The sequence below is a fragment of the Phalaenopsis equestris genome, unplaced genomic scaffold (genome assembly GCF_001263595.1).
Source record: "Phalaenopsis equestris unplaced genomic scaffold, ASM126359v1 Scaffold000511, whole genome shotgun sequence".
NCBI classification, from domain to species: Eukaryota; Viridiplantae; Streptophyta; class Magnoliopsida; order Asparagales; family Orchidaceae; genus Phalaenopsis; species Phalaenopsis equestris.
In genome coordinates this window covers 2,196,646-2,216,578 of record NW_018164951.1, presented here as the reverse complement: position 1 = coordinate 2,216,578, position 19,933 = coordinate 2,196,646, and the positions used below count along the sequence as shown (strand labels likewise).

The 19,933-nt window shown below is 38.2% G+C and overlaps 1 protein-coding gene across 1 annotated transcript in view; it reads right to left on the bottom strand.

The window, feature by feature from the left end:
• The window catches only part of LOC110028324 (6-phosphofructo-2-kinase/fructose-2,6-bisphosphatase), a 103,976-nt gene that overhangs the window by 21,205 nt on the left and 62,838 nt on the right, over positions 1-19,933 (bottom strand). The window contains exons 11-14 of the mRNA XM_020730136.1: positions 9,575-9,666; positions 9,424-9,481; positions 9,268-9,342; positions 3,399-3,446 (exon numbers count right to left, since the gene is read on the bottom strand). Coding sequence (XP_020585795.1) covers positions 3,399-3,446; positions 9,268-9,342; positions 9,424-9,481; positions 9,575-9,666 — 273 coding nt within the window. The remainder of the gene's footprint in view (positions 1-3,398; positions 3,447-9,267; positions 9,343-9,423; positions 9,482-9,574; positions 9,667-19,933) is intronic.

Here is a 19,933-nt window from a genome sequence, read left to right as displayed (position 1 = left end):
TTAGTAATTAACAGGAGATCGACTTTGGATATTGTACATATGTTTGGGGAAATATGGTTACATAATGTGGTTGTGAAGAGTAGTATCGAGGCATAATATACGGCTATGGCTAATAGAGTATGTAAGATGTTATGTTTGAAGAGAATTCTTGAAGACTTGCAGATCAAGGTCAACATGCCAATGAAGTTGTCCTATGATAATAAAGCAGCCATAAGATTTGCTGCAAATAAAGTGCAACATGACCCTGCAAAGTATGTGGAGATTGTACAAAACATGTGAAAATTGAAAGGCACTTCATAAAAGAAAATTGATTATGGAGCTATTTGCATGTCGTTTATTCCTATTATTCAACAAATAACAGATATCAGCTTGAAAGTTTTTTTTTTTCAAGAACCTATTTGCAAGCAAGTTGGGCAAGATAGATACTTATGTATCTATCATGACCCGACCCGGGGATTTGAAATTACCAAGACAGAAACTGACGGTCGGATGGAGAAAATAAATTTTACAGTTTCATTTCATAATCAAATAAAATCCATCAAAGCACAAAAGAGTCATTCTAATTCATAAAATTTAATTTTACAACATTTGATTAATATTTGAACTTCTAAATTTAAGATAAAATAAAGTTGAATTATTATACCTATCATCCCGCGCTCATCGACGCTTGTACATAGAATTTCTAGAGTTCATCTAGTCTATAACTTCCTTTTTTGTAAAAATGTAAATAACTTACGTGTTGAGCTAAATTACTCGGTGGGTAAATGACTCTAAATTACAATAATTCTCATATTAAAATACTTTGTAAAAATTACACTGAACAGTAAAAGAAAACTGTTAAGAAAACATTTTCATTTCATTTTATTCATTTACATTATACTTTTTATTATTGAGAGTTACCATCTAAACATATATTTTATAAAAATAAACGTTTAATCTTTTACAACCCAACATAAAGGTAGACATCTACTTCTATTTCTATTTCGTGCACGGGTACATTGTATTCTCTTGTCAGTATTGATATGACATCAACAAATTCTAATCATCTGATTCGAATCTCAATACATGACACGAATCTCGATGCAATTTTTTAGAAAGAAATATTTAAAATTTGATTAAATGTCAGCAAATGCACAAATTTCAAAAAACTTATAGTCAAATTGACCCCAGGTCGACGAGACAAACCCAATGGTAAAGAAGAGGAAATTAGAGAAAAATTTCAGGTGTGAAAACTTATTTTAATATATAATTATTCTACCTAATTCATTATAAATAATGTTCAAGAAAATATTAGGAAAATAATATAATAAGAAATTTAGAAAATTAATTTAATTTAATTATGATACATAACTATAAGTATTACAATAAATTGCTAGAATAGTTAATATTTAAAAAGTCATATTAATTAAGTACTTATGTTAAATTTATAATGAAAATTTGATTTTATACATATATCATAGAGGCTAATTAAAAAATCAATATATTTCTATAAGCGCACCCCAAATTCTAGACTAATTAAGGAAATGAACAACAAACTTCAGACGACATTATAAAGGTGGGTAATATGTTTTTACTTTTCTATTGAGTTACAAATGTTTTTACTATTTCTCAGCTTTTATTTTTAAAAAGAAAAACTCATGTTTCTTTTAAATGTTTAATGCAAGAAAACACTGAATAAAATATGTATATGCATGCATATGAGAGCGCTCCTTGATGGTATTGACTGGGGAATACAATGTACCTGCACACAAAATGAAAATGGATGTCTACCGTTATGATGGGTTAGAAAATGCTAAACATATCTTTTTATAAAGTATACGTTTAAACGATGACTCCCAATAATAAAAAGTATAATTTAAATGAATGAAAGGAAATGAAAAATGTTTTCTTTACCATTTTATTTTACCTCACATTCATTTTTATTGTTTGGTGTAATTTTTACAAAATATTTCAATATAAGAATTATTGTAATTTAGAACAATTTACCTATTGAGTAATTTAACCTAACCCAAAAGTTTTTTACATTTTTACAGAAAATCAAGTTACAGACTAGATGAACCACAGAGTTTCTGTTTACAGGCGCCGATGAGAGCTAGATGATAGGTATTATAGTTTAACTTTATTTTATGTTAAATGTTAAAAATTTAAATATGAATCAAATTTTATAAAATTAAGTTTTATAAATTAGAATAACTCTTTTGTTCTTTGGTGGATTTTATTTGATTATGAAATGAAACTATAAAATAAGTTTGCTCCGTCTACAGTTCCCCCCATGGTAATTCCAAGCCCCCGGGTCTCAGGTCGTGACGCTTCAACTTGAGGAGGTGTTGAAATTTTAGAAAGTTTTATTTTTAATATTTGCCTTTTAGTATTCCTATTTAACTTATTGTTGGTAAGTTGCAATTTTTATTTCTTGATTTCAGCATAAGGAGATGTGATGTTTTGCCTAATTTGGAAGCCTTCCAACTTTTTATCTTGTAACGTTTCAGGTTGAATTGAAGAGAAATAATTATTCTTGTTCTCCCAAACCCTACATTAATTATAAACATTTTGTGAAATATCAAATATATCCATAATTTTTACAACTTGAATGCATTTTAATTATTTTCAGCTGGGCCTATTTCATCTCGGCTAGAATTTAAATCACGTAAGTTAATTTTGATCCATTAAGTTGGCTCGAATCAATTCTTTTAGAGTCATGTCCATTAAAATCAAATGGTTATCCAATTTTGAGTTGATTCAAGTCAATTAGCATTCAAACATTTGGAGTTCAACCCAGGCCCAGCAAGCTCAAACTTGATTAGATATCAGCCCTAATAACTCAATAAAAGTTTAAAATAATATCATCTAACAACATCATAGAAGATTCTGATATACATGTGTCTGATCAAACTTAAGCTATATGCCTATGCACCCTCTATCATTCGGATAGCATACTGTCGATCGCTTTGAAGACAAAAACGGAAGTCCGCATAGTTCTAGAGAAAAACATAAGCATTGATTCTTACATTCAACTAAGGAAACAATTAATTTATCCTTAAACAAGAAATGTAGCAATAACAGTATAAAAGTTAAAAATTAAGATCATGTAGCACCTTTCTAAAATATTCTAATTTTCACATCAAGCTTTTGCTGGTCCCACACCAAGTTCTAAGAGGAAAACATCACCAAGTTGATAGAAAACAAATGGCAGTCACCGAGGGACTGTTAGCATTCATTCACACAGCAAAGTATTCTTTGGCACTCATGATGATACCAAGCATGAAACAGGGATTAGAAAAAATGATTATATTGAGTTTGCGGACTACTTTAAAATATATTTGCCCCTCATGGATAGATTGATGTTGTACAACTCACAATAAAAAAAAAACAAAAAATGCGTATTTTAAAATAATTACCAAGAAGAAGACTATCCGACCAGGAAGATATCCACTGATGTTGTTCACCTGCACGCCATAAGTATAAAAAATATTAAGAAAAAGAAGATTACAAAAATGCCATGTGAACAAGGGAAGCATGATAGGAACTTGATAAAGGCTTCAAGGAATAAGAGTCCTTCAAGCAGATTTATACAAGTTTGTAATTGCAACCTGACATTAATAATTATCATTATGATCTTCATAAAAATGAAATTTAAACTATATGTTTGATATAAAGAAAAAAAAATGCTAAAGATCTAGTGCAGTGATGTTACAAGAAAAAAAAAACACTAACCATAGACATGGTCATAGAACAAAAGTCAGCCATCGAATCCTTTTTTTTTATTTAAGATTGCCTCCGCTGTGATATGGAGGTTGCCGGTTCAATATATATAAACAATTCCTCCACAGCACGGCAGTAAGGTTGCATGCATCAAACCCTCCACAAAATCCACATAGGCATAACGCCTCAGGCACTAGATATACCCTTTTTTTACAATTTATGGTCACAAGTTTACCAATAATGCCCATTCCTAAAGGAAGGTCCTAGTGAATTCCCAAGTAATATGATAATTTGATCCTTGCAATAAAAGTTCTTCAGTCAGTAATAACTTAAAAGGTATAGCCCTTAGCTTTCCAAAGAGCTGGTGTAGGTTCAAATCTTACAAAAATTTACATAATTTAAAACAATTTCAGCAGGGTACAAATAAAACTGATTATCTAGACTGCCCGAGTTCATTGTAAATGCACGAAAAGCAACCCATGTCAGGAGCAATTTCCTCTTCCACGCCAGTCAGAACCTACGCTAGCTGAAGGTTGATCCCAAATATCTTATTTGATAGTAAATGGATAGATATTAGCTTGGTGTCATGTAAGATCCGGTAGAAATTGAAGATTTGGAAGCAGAAAATATAAATCCAAATCGACATCCAATGTTCATTTGATTATTATAACAATAAATAAAGATACTAGGCCATTAAAATCAAGTTTGAAGGAAACAAAAAAAAAAAAAGGGACAGCAATAATACTGTGTTATCACTCCAAAGGGAACACAAATCATCCAGCGGATTATTAAAAGCAATGTACCAAGTTTATAGCAAGCATTGTCCTTCATGGAAATATCATTAACCTAAATAATAAGCAAAAATTTTATAGACTAAAAAATGAAAGAGTTAAAATGTAATTATAAACAATGCTTAAATTACAATCAAAATGTGATTCACTGAGGCCTTGCAAGAGGTCATGATTGCTACTATAAAGAAAATCATTCTGAGTAAATTACAAAGAATTCGAACAGAATATAAGTTTTATTTCTATAACTCCCACTAAATAACCTCAAAAAGTACTCATATACAAGATAGCATCGGCTATAGTTCTGCAAAATATTAGACGACCCACTTCCCACTCCAACAGCCCACATGCTAGCAATGACAAAAGAATGTATCAGAGTTAACCCAAACAAATATTAATTACGGAATTCAAAAGTTACAATGACTACTCCACATAAAACAACACAAATAGGGAAACCATAAGTAACGACAACTCTGTTAAATAAAAAAGGAAAGCATCACAAGACACAGAAACAACCTATCTAGGGACGAACGGCGGATCCGGAAGGGTAGGAAGCATTGCGGCGGATTAGACAGCCATTGGAAGATCATTGTGGGGAACTGGACAGCCGGTGGAAGGTGTTTGCGGTGGATTGGACAGCAGCTGGAGGAGTTGCGGTGGGTTGGAAGAAAGCAGTGGATTGTTGCGGCAACCTAGGAAGAGATAGAGGGGTTGGCGAGCGAACAAGCAGGAGGGAAGGTGAAGAAGGTGGCCATCGGTGACAGAATTGGTGCCGGAGATGCCAGGTTACAGCTGGAAGGGCTGCGAGGACGAATGGCGGCAACAGGGGAGGCGATTGGAGGATGGGTTGCAGCAGAGAAGAGGTATTACGGAAGGAATAAATATCATGGCGGCGTCGAGCTACAACTAGAGCACCACCTAAAACTTTGGAGACGGTCACCACCTTGGACGAGTTACAGCCGGAACACCTCAATGTCGGTTATAGCCCTCAGAAGTGAGAAGCGCCTCAAAATCTGGAATCATCAAAACTAAATCTAAAGCACTCAAACAACACATATATAATAGTTGCTAGTAGTTATGAAAGGAAGGAATAAAATTGGAAAGAAATAGAAACAGAAAAAGTAGTATAATAGGAAAAGGCTAGGATAGGAAAGGGAGGTGGGGAAGGAGAGTGATAGATAAGGGCAAGAAATCAAATATGATAAAAAAGGTCCATGGTACCGTAGTTGTTACAACTACAGTACCGCGACACAAGCTCTTGTGTTAATCTCTTGGGGTTGGGGGAGCTTCGACTTCATCTGTCAAAGCTTCTGGTTTTCTGTCAGTCATTATAGTAGCACTTGAATCCCACTAGCCACTGCATCTTCCCCCAAAACACTAAATAAATTTTCTCCACTTGCAAGCGTACATCCACAACGCGCTTCAAGGAATCTACTACTGAACGAAACTGAATCTGTGTGCCTCGCCTTCACAACTTAATACTCCCAAAGTCATCCACGGTTGGCTTAACTCGATCTGAAGTGGGGGTAACATGAACCTCCCCACACAGTGGTGGCGCTGGTGGTAAGTTATTGACCCTGATATCCTGAGATGTCCTCAGTTATGCCTGTCCCATGTCTAGAGCTAGTGTCAAAGTACTATCATCCTCTGTTGTTACCAAAAATGGTCCCACCAATGCTGCTGTATTGGAAAGGGCTCATGTGATCTCAGCCTCCGCCGAGGGAAGTACGACTATGTGCTTCCCATCCTTTGTGAAGGAATATATGTTTCTGAATTCTTTGTACTGATTCTTCAGGTCAAATTGCCATGGTTTTCCCAACAAAATGTGGCAGATATCTATGAGGACTACATCACACCACAACAGATTCTATAGTTGGTACTCGATTAAAAATTCCACTATCACCTCCGGTCAATGCTGACTCTATTCTCCTTCTTCAACCACATTAGGGAATATTATTAGGTGTGTCTCTAGGTCATAAGTCCCAACTTCTCTACTATATGTGTAGATGTCATATTCTTATTGCTCCCCATCAATGATGAACTGCATGCATTTTCATTCACCGTTCAATGAGTGTAGAAGATATTATGGCGAAGCTACTGCGGATCCCTCGTGTCCTCAACCTATAGGATTCATCCAATCACAAGTGTTTCTCCTTCATCTGGCAACAGATGGTACATTTCACCCTGTTCCTCAACCTTCTCTTCATTGCTAACCTCCTCCATGGAGCCCTGCTCGGTAAAAGAAACGACTTGACTTGTAGGGTAGTTGGAGACAACATGCCCAAATACATGGCATTTGAAACAATTTCTGGTGAGGATTGTAGCAGGCATGATACCTTTCTCAGATTTCTTATGACTAAGGGTGGCCCTATACTCTTTCAATCAGCTTTCACAACTCCCTGAGATGCGTCCTGTTGGTATCTCCAACTATGGATGGTAGCCTGGCTAAAGGTGATTGTCTATTCTGTTTCTGTTGTCTCTCTACTTTCAATGCTAAAGCTTGGACATCTCTAAGTGATGAATGAGGCTGCAACTGCACCTCGTAGCTAATAGCGAGCTACAGGCCCCTCAGATAACGGATTATGGTATGCTCCCAAGGCTTGACCAATCACACTCATCTGCAACTATTCAAACTGCTCCGTAAACTCCTCTACTGACAGATCCTTCTGTTGCAGGTGGTGGAGTCTCAGAAGCAAATCCTGACAGTAATGGAGTGAGAGATATTTCTTCTGCAACGCTTTCTTTATCTTTTCCAAACTGGTAATCTTATCACTGCCTTCTCGTATTTTTTGTCTCTGGAAGTTCTACCCTCATAAGGAGGTGTTCTTTTTCAAATTTATGGCAACCAACTTTACTCACTTATACTCTGGCTTATTCTTTTATTCAAAGATTCACTCCACTAATTGTAGTCAGTCAATAAAATTATCAGGTTCCATGCCTTCCTAAAACTCTGGCAGATCCATTTTGATGTCGAAACCATTGTAATTTCCATATGTGAGTTGATGTAGGGTGTTGAAGTCCCAGAAGTCCCTTCGATCCTCTGGCACCTCTCTCGACCTCCGCTGATAATGAATCCTGAAGCGGCGTGGCCAGTATTCCTCGTGCTAATGTATTCTTTATGAAACCAATTCAGATCCTCGTCTCTGTCTCCTCTTTTGACTCTCCAATTCTCGGTAGAGGGTCATCTCTCCTTAGGCCTCGTCATCCCATTCAGCTAGTCACCGTTCCAGACGATGGATTTCTCGTTGTATCTTGTCCTAGGTAGATTCCAACACGTATCTTCGTAGTGTCATGATTAGCGTTTGAGCTTGGGAGTTGGGTTGAAGGTGGGAAATTAGCGAAAGAGGGAAGAAAAGAGAAGAAAGAAATTTATTATGGAGGTGGTGTGGGTGGGGCGGATGCTAGAGAGCACTAGGATATGACTATGGTTGATCTAGCTCTAATATCAAATGATACTGGAGTTAACATAAACCACGACCCAACGAAAAATTGTTATTATTGCAGAATTCCAAAGTTACAGCGACAACTCCTCAACATAAAATAACATAAGCAGGGAAACTGTAAATAACGACGATTCTGTATAATAAAAAATAAATACATCACAAAACAGAGAAACAACCCTCTCTAGGGACGAGCAGCAAATCCGGAAGGGTAGGCAGTGTTGTAGTGGATTGGGCAGCCAATGGAAGATGATGTCGGGGCACTGGATAGCTGGTGGAAGTTGTTTGCGGTGGATTCGACAATAGCTAGAGGAGTTTCGGTGGGTTGGAAGAGAGCAGTGGGTTGTTGCGACAACCTAGGAAGAGCTGGAGGGGTTGTCAGTAGCTAGATAGCTGATGGAGGCGGCGAACCAGCAGCAGGAAAGGTGAACAGGGTGGTCAACAGTGACAGAATTGGCGTTGGAGATTTTGAGTGACAACAGGAAGGCTGCAAGGAGGAAGGGTGACAGCGGGGGATGCAGTTGGAGGATCGGCGACAGTAGGGAAGAGACATTACAAAAGGATAAATATATCAGCAGGGTCAAGCTACAGCCAAAGCACCACACAGACCCTTGGAGACAGTCACCACCTTGGACGTGTTACAGCCTAAGCACCTCCTCAACTGCAAATACAATCTGAGAGAAGCGCCTCAAAGGCAGCAAGCTAAAATTTGGAATCGTCAAAATTAATTCTAAAGCACTCAAACAACACATATATAATAGTTATTAGTAGTTACGAAAAGAAGAAATAAGAATTGGAAAGAAATAAAAATAGGAAAAGTAATATAATAGGAAAAGGCTATGATAGGAAAGGGAGTTGGGCAAGGGAAGTGATAAAAACAACAAGGAATCAAATAAGATTAAATAGGTCCGCAATATTGTAGCAGCTACAATATCGCGACCAAAGGTCCCATGTCACCTACCAAATGTAGGACTTGAATTAGGGGTAATATACAAATACTTAATTGTCAACAAGCAAAACTTTTTAAGGACGATGAAGACAAAGGTGGTATAGGGTAAGGATTCAGTGCTTAGCCAAAAAAATAAAAAAATATATATATACTTTAAGAAGATAGAAAAATGTAATTCGTCACTGTAACAAAATCTATACAAAATACTTTACCAGCCTATATAAAAGCATGTGCTTGCATATTTGCAATAATATCTCATCATACTCTTAAGAGATCATATCTTTAACAAAGAAGGATTAAACTTAAAAATTTTACTTGAATAAAAACGAAAAAGGTACGATCAATGCAATATTATTTCAACTAAGGGATGGGGCAAAGGCGCAATTACTTGTATCTGCCCGTCATTTCCACCGACCATGTCAATCATCTTTACATAGGAACCTTCTTCAACTGGCTCATAGACCTGTTTGATAACACTAAAAAAATTGCAAAACTAAAAAATATGTAGAGCAAAAGAATATTAAGTGTGCAAACAGCTTGTGACCTTTTCATAATTGGCTAGTCGTTTCTTAAAGTCCTGCATTCCAGCTTCAAAATCAGTCCTGAAGCAAACGGAAAACAACTTAATATCCTAGACATTTTTGGAAGAAGTCCTACCAGCAAGAATGATAAAAAATTTTGACGAAGCAACATACTCTTCTGCATAATCAGGGCTTTGTTGGATTTTGAGTCGAATATTCCTTTCAATTATGCGTTCATCATTACAAATTGTCTCCAAAAATATAATCTGGAAATTGATAAAGAGATAGTTATTCACAAAAAGTTCAATATAATAACAAAGAAGAAATAAATCATGTAGTGGAAGAGTAAATGGGAATGGGACATTGTTTCTGATCAAAAAAATTAAAAGCAATTTTTTTTTACCAAGGAAGAAAATAACATTGAAAGATGAATATAATAATAGATTACCAAGGCTAGGTAAAGTTTCTCGCAAAAGTCCGTACCCAGATAATGGCAGAGATGACTTAGTTGATTCAGGAGATCAGATAACAGTCTATTGAAAGTGATACAATTACTGCAGATAAATATATAAAGATATATTGAAGATTCAATTGAAGCAGAAAATTGATTGATGTGAATTGAGAAGATATTAGATAGTATGGTTTGTCCAAATGAAAGAAGAGTGTCATTAGCTACATTTGTGCTAGATGGAAAAGCTGAAAGATGGTGGCATTGGCAGCGTTAGGACAAGCTAGAGGATATGCCCAACATGATGGTAAGTTGAAAAATAATTTGTGGAGTCATTCAAAAAGCAGAAAAAATTTATCAAATTAGTTCAAGGAGAGAAAACAATCATGCACTACAAAGCAGAATTCATTGCCTTGTCAATGTATGTGCCACAGTTAATTGCCACTGCAAATGAAAAGTGCTACAAATTCTTTTCGGGATTAAACGATTCGATCAGACAACCATTGGTGCCTTTGGGGATCGATGAATACTTAGTAATGGTAGAACCAACAACAAGAGTGGAGATTGATTATCAGCTTACTCAGAAGCATAAGAAGACGCACGGGAGAAGAATTATTGATGGAGAATATGTAGATCAATCAAAAGGATCTAATGGGAATAAGTCCAAGTTCAATTCGAGTGGATTTAGTAGAGGTATGACTCTGAATACTATATTCACTTGTGCCAAATGTGGAAGATAATATAATGATGAATGTTTTATGGGCTTTAACACAAATTATTGGTTTCTTCATCCCAGTCATATAGCAAGATATTGTTCATCACTTCGCTATAAGAGCACTGAAGATCAGAAATCAAGTTGAGATCCTTCACAGAAGACTATAGGAGGGCTGAAAATAAGAGAGTCTATAGCTTCAGCTTCTACCCAAGTTCAACCAAGGCCCATTTCGAGCTCTAGTTTACTTTCTTACTTATAGTGAGCTTGAAGAACCTACTGTTGTTGATGTTGATAAAGTCTGATGAGTTTGGCATTTTCATAAATGTAAGGATGTTTTTCTAACATATTTCCTTGCTTTAGTAACAATATGGTATTTTAGATATGTTGCTATTTTGATTTTGTTAATAAGGAGATTACAACTGAGCCACCTTGTATCAAGTTTTTACTTTGCAATGATGACAATTCATCTTAGTGAATGACCCCTAGTTTTCATCATGAAATTTATGAGTAATTCATGTAGATCTGCTTAATGTGAGATAACTTATGGTCTATTCATAAATTTCGAATATGAATCTTTTGTAACTGGGGATACACCTTGTTTCATCTCCTCAAGAGAGTCAAAAGGAAGAGCACAAAGCGAGGTCTTGCAAACGCAAAGGGACGTTTTGACTTATAAACTATAGTGTATGGGAGAGATAGAGGAGAGATCGAGAGGATGATTTGCAGGGGGTCAATTAGCTCTAGGCGAAAGCAGGAGGATCGATTGGCACAAGCTAGGGCTTCCTCGCTGTTGAAGGTGGTGATTTCGACGGATGACTACATTTCGATCGTTGAGGGTAGGTGAATGTGTCGAGCTGCTCGCAGCTATGGTGCGAAGAAGAAGGAACGATTTTAGTGTGAGACGATCCTAGGCCAATGATTTCTCACGTGTTAGATGTTGGGGATGATGACGATGATGTGAGGGAAAAATTCTTTGTGCGGACTCTGGTAAGATGCATACCATTACCCGAAGTAACCAAAGTATCATCCATCAGATTCTTGAGCTCAAGTAAGTCTTCATTCTTCTTCTTCCTCCTGAATGTGTAGACCTGTCATTTCTCATCCGAAAATTGACTCATCTGATCATTGGATTCTTCCAAAGGTGGTCGAACAGGTGTAGGCTATTGCACATCATGATCCCCAAGAGCTTGAGTAATATTAACATCTTGCTCGACCTGATGAGGCGGTAGTGAAGCAGTATAAGTATTGCCACATGTAATATCAGTGATAGCTTCTAGGGCAGGTGGGTCTGAAGAATCTCCCTCGCCCCCATGATAGGAGGTTCCAAAGACAAGGGAGCTACAACATTGTGTGAAGACTAAATGATTGACATATTGTCAGTGAGGATAGTGACGTCTTCAGGGGTATCATTTTGATGATCAATAGTGTCAATAAATTGGAGCTGATAAGAAGGAGATAGATTCACTGCATCTGCGGAACACTTTACTTTTTTGGTTTGAGGTGGGGGTTATATGGTGCCATTGAGAACAAGAGTACCCAAATATATGACAGTTCGAACAGTACAAAAGAAAAGGCTCAATCACTACCTTTTGCCGATATCCATGGTGTTGTGTGCCCAACCAAATTTCCTCAAAGACGGGTGAAGAGATATCTCTTTCAATAAGTACTCTGACTCAGATGGACAAGAAAGATTAAAAGTAGGAATGTCCGTTTTGAATGGGTTACCATAAGCTGAGGCAACAGAGTACAACATTTTTTAGTAAAATAATGAAATTTCAGATCAGGGTGGCGAATCTAAACAGGAAGGATTTTCTAAACAGGAAGGATTTAACAGGAAGGATTTGTGGTTTCGTCTGTGGGTCAAAATCCACAGACCATTTCAAAATTTTCATTACTCTGTTATCAATTCAGATTATCCTTCTAGCAAATAAGTGTGTGTAATTCTCTTAATTATTAAGTTAAATAAGAATGTGTCTTCCATATAAAAGTTCAATTTTTCACTCCTAATAAGATGCATAAGGTCAAATTCTTTACGAATCAACAACATTTTGGGATGGTCAAACAAAAATTTTCCAACCAAATTCAGACAATAGGAGGAAACAAGTTGAACACTTTAAACTTCTGTAAAAAAATGGCAAAAATCTCATTATTCCTTAAGGTTTTTTTATATCCTCCGCCCACCCAAACGAAGGAGGGAAAGTTTAGGTGTACCTGAAACATGGACACCAGCAAGGGCAGCACATACTATTTGTCCGAAGTCATCCCCAATACATGGAGGTACACGTTAAGAACAATGAAGAAAGCAAAGAGCAAATTATGAATCCAGAACAGGGGAGCACGGAGCGGGATGGAGAAAAGCCCCTCTGTGAACTGCGGACGAATCAAACAAGTGAGCGGTAGCTAAGAGACGCCCCTGAGCCCGGCGACTTCTCGGACGACAACGAGCAGCAGAAGAAGCCCGCGCCCAGACGTCCTTCAAAAGCCAAAGAACTGCGAGAGGCAACTGAGACGCCCCCGAGCCCGAAGACTTCTCGTGAGAGTCACTGATTCTCGGGACGACGAACAGAAAGAGCCGCTGCAACGTGACGGCGAAAACTGGTGACGAAGACGAAGATGATGAAAGACGAAACAGTGCTTGATTGACGAAGGTGTAGTAAAGCAAAAAAACCAAGCGAACCCTCGCAAAACGAGAGCGAGGACAATAAAGCCATATATATATATATATATATGTATGGATGTAATCCCCTCCTTAGAGGACGAGGCGACGAAACAGCTTCCAACACGACGAGACGATACGATATGGAACCAGGCTACTCGAGACACAACAAAAGCACACCCTAAATAACCGCGCTGCATTCGGCTCTTTCACGTTAGCTCAAAGAATTCTGCGTCATGTGGCGTCGCTTCTTCGTCACGCGTCTTCCATTCTCAGTTGTGCCTCCTGCGGCTCTGACTTCTGCGGCTCCGTTTGTTGCACTCGCGTCCGTCCTGTGAACTACTCGCAGTCCAGACACAAGTAGCCTGTCGTTGTTCAACTCCCCTCCATGACTACTGCTCATTCTCAACCACCGACTACTTCAGTTTAAAACCTTGGGAAGGCTTCTTTTGTTGATATGGTTGGCTATATGGGATCAAATCAGGTTTTCCCTCATGTTTACCATGAATCATTTGAAGACCAGGAGGACTGCAACCTTATCAAGAAGACTGATAGGAAGAGTGGCAAGCTGACTCTATTCTTCTTTGTGCTGAAGTTTCCAACCTGGTTAACAAGTTCAAATTCACCCTCATTGAGAAGTTCCAATTAGGACATCCCAAAAAGGAAATTGTTCGAAAGGCTTTTGAAGATCTCAAACTATTGAAACTTTGGAAGATTGGTCTCTTTGATGGGAGACATGTGATGATACAATTATCTAAAGTGGAAGACTATGACAAAATATTTTCTAAAAAGTTTATGAAAATAGAGGGAAAATATATGAAACTGCTCAAGTGGTCTCCTGAATTTGACCCTAGGGTCTCACTGCTTAAGTGGTCTCCTGAATTTGACCCTAGTCAAGAACCACCTATAGTTTCAATCTGGTTTAAACTACCAGGCCTAAAGTTGCACCACTTGAACCACCAAGTCCTCTACTCTATTGGAGCTGCACTAGGGAGACCTATGAAATTGGATACACTCACCTTCAATCAAACCAGGCCTTCGGTTGTAAGAATTCTGGTTGAAAGAGATATCACTCTCCATGATGTGGACGAAATATGGCTTAATACTGCCCACAATGGATATTGGCAGCCAATTATAGCAGAACAAAGACCATACTACTGCAATCATTGTCAACCAATCACTGTAAACTATTTGGGCACACCCCTGTCAAATGCTTCAGGCTTCACCCATATTTGAGATCGGCAGGTCTTAAAAACATCATCCATGTGGGAGAAAATATAGCAGACACTGTTAATCTTTCAGAAACGTCGAATGAGAATTTGACTCATAAGGCTACTCCCCACCAACCAGACCAACAGCTTTTGTCTACTGTTGTTGAGGCAGCTTTTCCTCAGATTACAAATTTTATGAATTTTGTTGTAACAGATGCTAGCAGAAGTGTCTTGAAATCATCTATTGAGAGAGAATCAGGATTAAGGTGTGTTGCAGGCTGAGTCAGATCAGCAGTTTGTCTCCATCACGAATGAGAATTTGACTCATAAGGCTACTCCCCACCAACCAGACCAACAGCTTTTGTCTACTGTTGTTGAGGCAGCTTTTCCTCAGATTACAAATTTTATGAATTTTGTTGTAACAGATGCTAGCAGAAGTGTCTTGAAATCATCTATTGAGAGAGAATCAGGATTAAGGTGTGTTGCAGGCTGAGTCAGATCAGCAGTTTGTCTCCATCAAAGATCCACCTATTGTTCACACGGGACTACCTCTGACAGATGATTGACATGTTTACAAATCTAGGAAGAAAAAGAAAAAAATGTCAGACCTCAGTAACTCTCAGGATGACTGTATCATTGTTTCGGGCGGAAGCCCACATCTCAGTATGTTGCTAGACTCCCTCCCTAGTTGTTTCTTTTTGTTTTATTTTTTGGGGAATACGATTGTAATCCCTATAATGGGCTCTTTGTACCCACTCACTAAAACCTTTCTAACCTCTCTTTTTTTATATATAGATATATATGTATATATAAGCCCAAGGGATGATATATTAAAGAATAAGATACAGATAGATTTGTGTGGGTGGGCCTAAACACTCAACCCACACGGTACAACACAAACCAAAAAATATAAAAGACGGGTACATATAGAAATAAAAAAACCCAAAAACCACCCGGGCATTGAAAAAGTGTGGGTCATCCCAATCTAGTCTTGCCTCTGGCTCTAGTTCTCGGTAGGGATCCAACTAGCAGATTGGTAAGGTGCTGACCATTACCCGTAGTAACCAAAGTATCATTCATAAGACTCCTGAGTTTTAGTAGATCTTCATTCTTCTTCTTCCTCCTGGAAGTGTAAAACTGTCATTTCTCCTTCGAAGAATCAGTCTAATGGGGTAGATATGAAACAGAAGAAATGCCAACAGTAGTACCCACAATAGGTTCTAGAATATGTGAAGCATGAGTTGCCTCTACACCGGCTACTTCTTGAAGTATTGGAATTGCGAGACTCTCCTGATTATCAGTCTGAACACTATCATTTATAGGTAAAGGTCCATCAGTATTGTTTTCTATGGAGTTTGTAGGTGTCAGCATCACATCACTCACAGTAACAGCAGTGTCAGGGGGGTCCTTAGGGGCAGCAGACACCTCATGTCTAGTAGTATCCTCCTCAGGTGGAACTAAAATGTCCACAACAGTGGGGTTAGATCCCTCCTTATTCACTTGAACCTTAGATTTCAAAATATGATGAAGCTTGTGGCATTTAGCAAGTATATGACCAAACATCTTACAGTGGGTACAATATGGGGGTTTGTATTCCATGACGATTTGATGCCAATAACCATTATGAGTTGTGCACAGCCAGACTTCAGTAACATCAGGTAAAGTAATATCAATTTCCACAAGTATTCTGGTCACCGAGAATCTGGTTAGGTTGAAAGTAGGCAGATCTAGTTTCAAAAGATTCCTAAGGATGACTCCAATAGAGTAGAGAACCTGATGGTAAAAAAAATGCAGCTTGAGACCAGTTAAACTAAACCATACCGGTATAGTGGGAGTTTCATGCTTTGGGTCAAAATTAGGAGACCACATAAGTAACTTCATTGATTTGTCTTCGATATTAAGATATTTTTTGGAGAAAATTATGGTGTAGTCTTTAGCCACTGTTAGTTTGATCAACACATGTCTCTTATCCATCAATCTCACTTTCCACTTGTCTACTAGCTTAAGATCATCAACACTTCGAGATAAATTTCATCAACTCTCTTTCTGATAACATCCATAGGAGGGTGTCCCCACTGAAATTTGCCAATAAAAGCAAACTTGAATTTTTCCGTCAGGGTCAAAATTTTTTATTCAGAGAAGAAAAGTATTTTTTTCCCTCATTTCCTACTTCCCTTCTTAATAAAAGAACAATCATTTGTACCCTCACGACATTCCTTATAACTTGAGAGGAATACCACTGCGAATTCCTCCTGCCCACTATGCAGGCAAATGAAACTTTTTTCCGGCTCAACCAAAGAAGAAGGAAACGCCATCAGAGGCTGACGGCGTTAAACTGTTGCGAGATTGCTGAAAGGCAGAGGAGCCGTCGTGCACAAAAGCAGAAGCAACTCCGAAACAGAAGAATCGGGCGCATACGACAGCTGCGAGCGACAGAGGCCGAAACAGAAGAATCAAGCGCAGACGAATGCTGCGAGCGACATAGGCCGAAACAGAAGAATCGGGTGCAGAGAAACGATAGCGACAGAGGAAGACGACAACATGAGCTGTGGATATCGTGACGCGAGCCGCGATAGGAAGTGCAAACGTCAACGTCGACGTAGATGCAGACGCTGGAGCGAAGGTCAACGATGCGAGATCTTCTCCTTCCATTGGCTCGTAAATTCCGATAGAAATCGCCATTGGAAGCCCTAGCGGAGCTCTCGACCGTAGCCGACAACGTATATAATTGATTTATATATATATAAATATATATATATATATATATATTAGAAAGCCTAATGGAGAATATATTAATAAAAAGAATAGTACAAATAGGTTGGATGAAATGGCCCAAATTGGCACCCTAACCACCAAGCACTCAATACACACATAGCAAATACATGTAAAACCCAAAAACCAAGATTAAAATGTAGACATAGAAAATTGTACGCCAAAAGTCTGCCAACACTCGCAAATTCAGTTAGCATGCGAAAGATCCAATTTAGTCTTGCCTCTGCCTCTGGTTCTAAGACGGGAGCCAACTAACAAATTGTTAAGTTTGATGTCATTACGCGAAACAACTAATGTATCATCCATCAAATTTGGTAGTAGAACTCAATTCTTCTTCTTCTTCCTAAATGTATAAACCTGACATTCTTCATCTGAAGATTGACACATGTGATCAGTGGATTGATCCAAAGATGGTCGGACAGGTGTGGCTGTTGCACATCATGAGCCCTATATGCCTGACTAACAGTAACAACTTGTTCAATCTGATGAGGCGGTAGAAACACAATAGAAATATTGTCACCCGTTACAACAATGATAGGTTCTAGGATAGGTGAAGTCTGAAATGTCTCCCCCGCCCCCACCAAAAAAAGTTCCATAGACGGGGAACATACATCATGAGCATTGTGTGGAGGCTGAATGGTTGACATATTACCCGCGAAGATAGTGGCATCTTCAGAAGTTTCATTCTGATGATCAATAGTATCAATAACTTGGAGCAGACCAGGAGGAGTAATCACTATCTCCGGTTGAGCACTTTGCTTCTTTGCTCTTAGATGAAGGTGTAAATGGTGACATTGAGAAATGAAGTGGTCGAACAAACGATAATTCGAGCAATACGAAGAGAGACTCAATCACAACAATTTGCTAATATCCATTGTGTTGTGTGTCTAACCAAATTTCATCGGAAGTGATTGAAGTGATGTCCCTTTCAACAAGTACCGTTTTCAGAGGAACGGGAAAAATTAAAAGTAGGAATATCCATTTTGAGTTGTTTATCATAGACTGAGGCAATAGAGTGCACCACTTTTTGAGTAAAATAATGTAACTTTCAGGCCAGGGAAGCAAATCCAAACCGGAATGATTGGTGGTTATGTCTGTAGGTCAAAATCCACGAACCATTTCAGAATCTTCATTACTTTGTTATCAATCCAGATTAATCTTCTAGCAAATAAGCGTGTGTAGTCCTTTTCATTATTAAATTGAATAAAATTGTCTTCCATCTAAAAGTCCAATTTTTCACTCTCCAAAAAGGAGCATAAAGCTCAAATTTCTTACAAACAAGACCCATTTTGGGATGGTTATAAAGAAATTTCCCGACCAAATTCAGACGACAGGAGGAAGCAAGCTGATTACATTCAGCTTCAGTAAAAAAAATGATTGGCTTCCCATTCTTCTTACCAGATTTATTGATGTCATCCGCCAACACAAATGGAGGGAAGGAGCACGATTTACGAGTATCTGAGGCGTGGACACCCGCAAGGACAACAACATAATATTTGTCTTAAGCTGTCACCAAAAGGAGGCGCGGCAACAGGAATAGCGAAGTTACAGTGAACGAAAGTGCAAAAGCTAAAAGGGTATCAATGGTAACCCCTTCAAAGTCGAGCAAAGGATGAAATTGCAAAAGTGTGAAACTTTCTGCTTTAAACTCGAGGAAAGACGAGACAAGCCCGCGTCCAGGAATCGTCCTTCAAAATAGCCACGACGACGAAGGACTATGGCGAGGCAGCGCTATGAAACAAAGCAGAGGAGTCAAGGTGCGACATCTACGAGCTTGACGAAGCGAGAAAACGTCGAAACAAACGCTAGGGTTCGCCATGAGGAGAAACTCTAGAAGAGCGTGCACAGGAGAAAGAGACGCTGTTATATATATATAAAGCCCAAGGGCTGATATATTAAAGATAAAAATACAGATAGGTTTGTATGGGTGTGCCTAAATACCCAACCCACACGATACAACACACCAAAAAATGTAAAAAATTGGTACATATAGAAATAAAAATAAACCCAAAAACCACCTGGGCACTGAAAAAGTGTAGGTTATCCCAATCTAGTCTTACATCTGGCTCTAGTTCTCGTTAGGAATCCAGCTAGCAGATTGATAAAGTGTTAACCATTACCCGTAAAAACCAAAATATCATCCATAAGACTGTCGTTATATATATATATATATATATATAACAAAAATGGCACAAATGTAGTAGCCGTTGGGATGTTTCTGCTTAAGAAACAAGTGTCTCTTTCGACCCAAAAAAAAAAGGTCGAATAGACCGAGAGAGCGACAGAAGAAATGAAGCCGCAGAGGAGAGGAAAGAGGGTTTGTTTCCAGCGCAAAATTGTGGTTTGTCTGTGAGCGAAAGAAGAAGAAGAGGAAGAAAAAGGAATCGTTTGTATCTCTCTTACATGATCGACATCGAGCCCTAGCTGAAGAGAAATGACACTATGCTCACATGCAGAGGGAAAGGAGAATGCTCATGTGTGCAGTGAGTAGAATCTCACATGCTGAAAAAGGAGGCAACGTTGAGTGTATACTTAGCGTCGGGTCATGACTAGACCGAATGTGTGAGGAAGATGGAAAAGGTGCGCACATTATTCTGGGTTGAGCCAAGAACGAAGGCAAACAAAGAAGGGAGCTCGTATGTGCATAAGGGTAGGATAGCCAACCGAAGAATATAAAGGTGGATTTCAAATTTTAGTTAAGTTAAATAATATAATTATATTTATATATATA